Source organism: Scyliorhinus canicula, chromosome 17 (assembly GCF_902713615.1).
Source record: "Scyliorhinus canicula chromosome 17, sScyCan1.1, whole genome shotgun sequence".
Taxonomy (NCBI): Eukaryota; Metazoa; Chordata; class Chondrichthyes; order Carcharhiniformes; family Scyliorhinidae; genus Scyliorhinus; species Scyliorhinus canicula.
This window is the reverse complement of record NC_052162.1, coordinates 110,939,758-110,941,756: the sequence shown is the minus strand read 5'-3', so window position 1 is coordinate 110,941,756 and position 1,999 is coordinate 110,939,758. Positions and strand designations below refer to the sequence as shown.

Below are 1,999 nucleotides of genomic sequence, written 5' to 3'. Positions count from 1 at the left end.
TGTGGGTTAAGTTTTTGTTTTATCTGAGAAACAACAAAGATTTGACACATTGATTGCTGAAACATGGCTGATGTACTTAACAGAACCAGAGCATGAATCTCCACATCAGAGCAGCACGGTGGCACAGTGGTTCGCACTGCTGTCTCACAGCTCCACGGACCCGGTTTCAATTCCGGCCTTGGGTAACTGTGTGAAGTTTGAATATTCTCGCCGTGTGTGCGTGGGTTTCCTCCGGGTGCTCCGGCTTCCTCCCACAGTCCAAAAATGTGCAGGTTAGGTGGATTGGCCATGATAAAATTGGTCCTCAGTGTCAAAAACATGTGCCGATTAGGTGGGGTTGTGGGGATAGGGTGGGGGAACGGGCCGAGGTAGATTGCTCTTTCATAGTGTCGGTGCAGACATGATGGGCCGAATGGTCTCCTTCTGCACTGTAGAGATTCTATGATCAGCCATTGGATTTACTAACATGAGTCGAAACAGACTCCAACTGTCAGAATGAACACGGTTCCATCCGGGATGTGACTCGCAGCAGCAACAGCTGCACAATCTGACCCCTGGAGGTGCTGGTGGAGTCGCTGGTGCGTCAGCCAGTGTGGTGACTGAGTAAATCCCTTCCGACACCGTTGAATGGTCCCTCCTCAGCGCGAACCACTGGTGCATCAGCAGGTTGAGTGACATTCTCAACCTCCTTGCCTGGTTGGGCGGCCTCCCCTCCAGCCGTAGGCACGGTTAGACCGTCGGTTCCGTGGAATGTTTAAAGCCAGCCCCTCCCCTGCAGTCAAGCACATAGAGTCATTGCCCTAACAGCACTGTGGGTGTATCTACACCACAGCGACTCAAGAAGGCAGCTCACCGCCACCTTGTCAACGGGAAATTTGGGGCTGGGAAATAAGCGCTGGCATCCCGTAAATAAATTTGAAAAGAGAAAAGTCAAAGGATTGGAAGGGTCATCGATTGCTGTGACTGCTGTCGCGTGTCAGCAGGCTGGCATACTGAGTGAATCGCTTCCCACACTCGGAGCAGAGGAATGGCCTCCCCTTGTGTGAAGTCGCTGGTGCTTCTGCAGGGTGGAGGAATCCCTGAATCTGTTGTTGCACTGGGAGCAGGTGAACGGCCTCTCCCCAGTGTGAACTCGCCGGTGCGTCAGCAGTTGGGACATCTGAGTGAATCCTTTCCTGCACTGGGAGCAGATGAATGGCCTCTCGCCGGTGTGAAGCCTCTGATGCGTCAGCAGGTTATATGACTGAGTGAATCTCTTCCCGCACTCAGGGCAGGTGAACGGCCTCTCCCCAGCGTGCGCTTGCTGGTGTTTCCGCAGGCTGGATGCATCGCTGAATCCCTTCCCGCATTCAGAGCAGGTGAACGGCTTTTCCCCCGTATGAAGTCGTCGGTGCGTCAGCAGGTGTTGTGACTGAGTGAATCCCTTCCCACACTGGGAGCAGGTAAACGGTCTCTCCCCAGTGTGAACTCGCCGGTGTTTCCGCAGGATGGATGGATTGCTAAATCCCTTCCCACACTCGGAGCAGATGTACGGCTTGTCCCCGGTGTGAACCAGCTGGTGTGTCTGCAGGCTGGCTAGACGAGTCAATCCCTTCCCACACACGGGGCAGGTGAACGGTCGTTCCCCGGTGTGAGTGCGGCGATGCGTCTTCAGCTGGGATGGGTAATTGAAACCCTTCCCGCACTCGGTACAGGTGTGCGGCCTCTCCACATTGTGAACCCGCTGGTGGGTCAGCTGGTGGGACGAACAAGCAAATCGCTTCCCGCACACGGGGCAGGTGAACGGTCTCTCCTCGGTGTGAATACGCCGGTGCGTCTGCAGGGTGGATGATTCACTGAATCCCTTCCCACACACGGGGCAGGTGAATGGCCTCTCTCCAGTGTGACTGCGGTGATGGATTTCCAGGGCAGAAGGTGAACGGAATCCCTTCCCACAGTCCCCACATTTCCATGGTTTCTCCAGGGTGCTGGTGTCCTTCTGTCTCTCCAGGTTTAACAA

The 1,999-nt window shown here is 55.0% G+C and overlaps 1 protein-coding gene across 1 annotated transcript; it reads right to left on the bottom strand.

The window, feature by feature from the left end:
- LOC119951519 (gastrula zinc finger protein XlCGF8.2DB-like) lies at positions 1 to 1,999 on the bottom strand (the record flags this gene model as incomplete). The annotated part of the gene is made up of 1 exon (XM_038774722.1): positions 1 to 1,999. A coding segment is annotated over one exon (1,023 nt), but the record flags the coding sequence as incomplete, so codon positions are not given.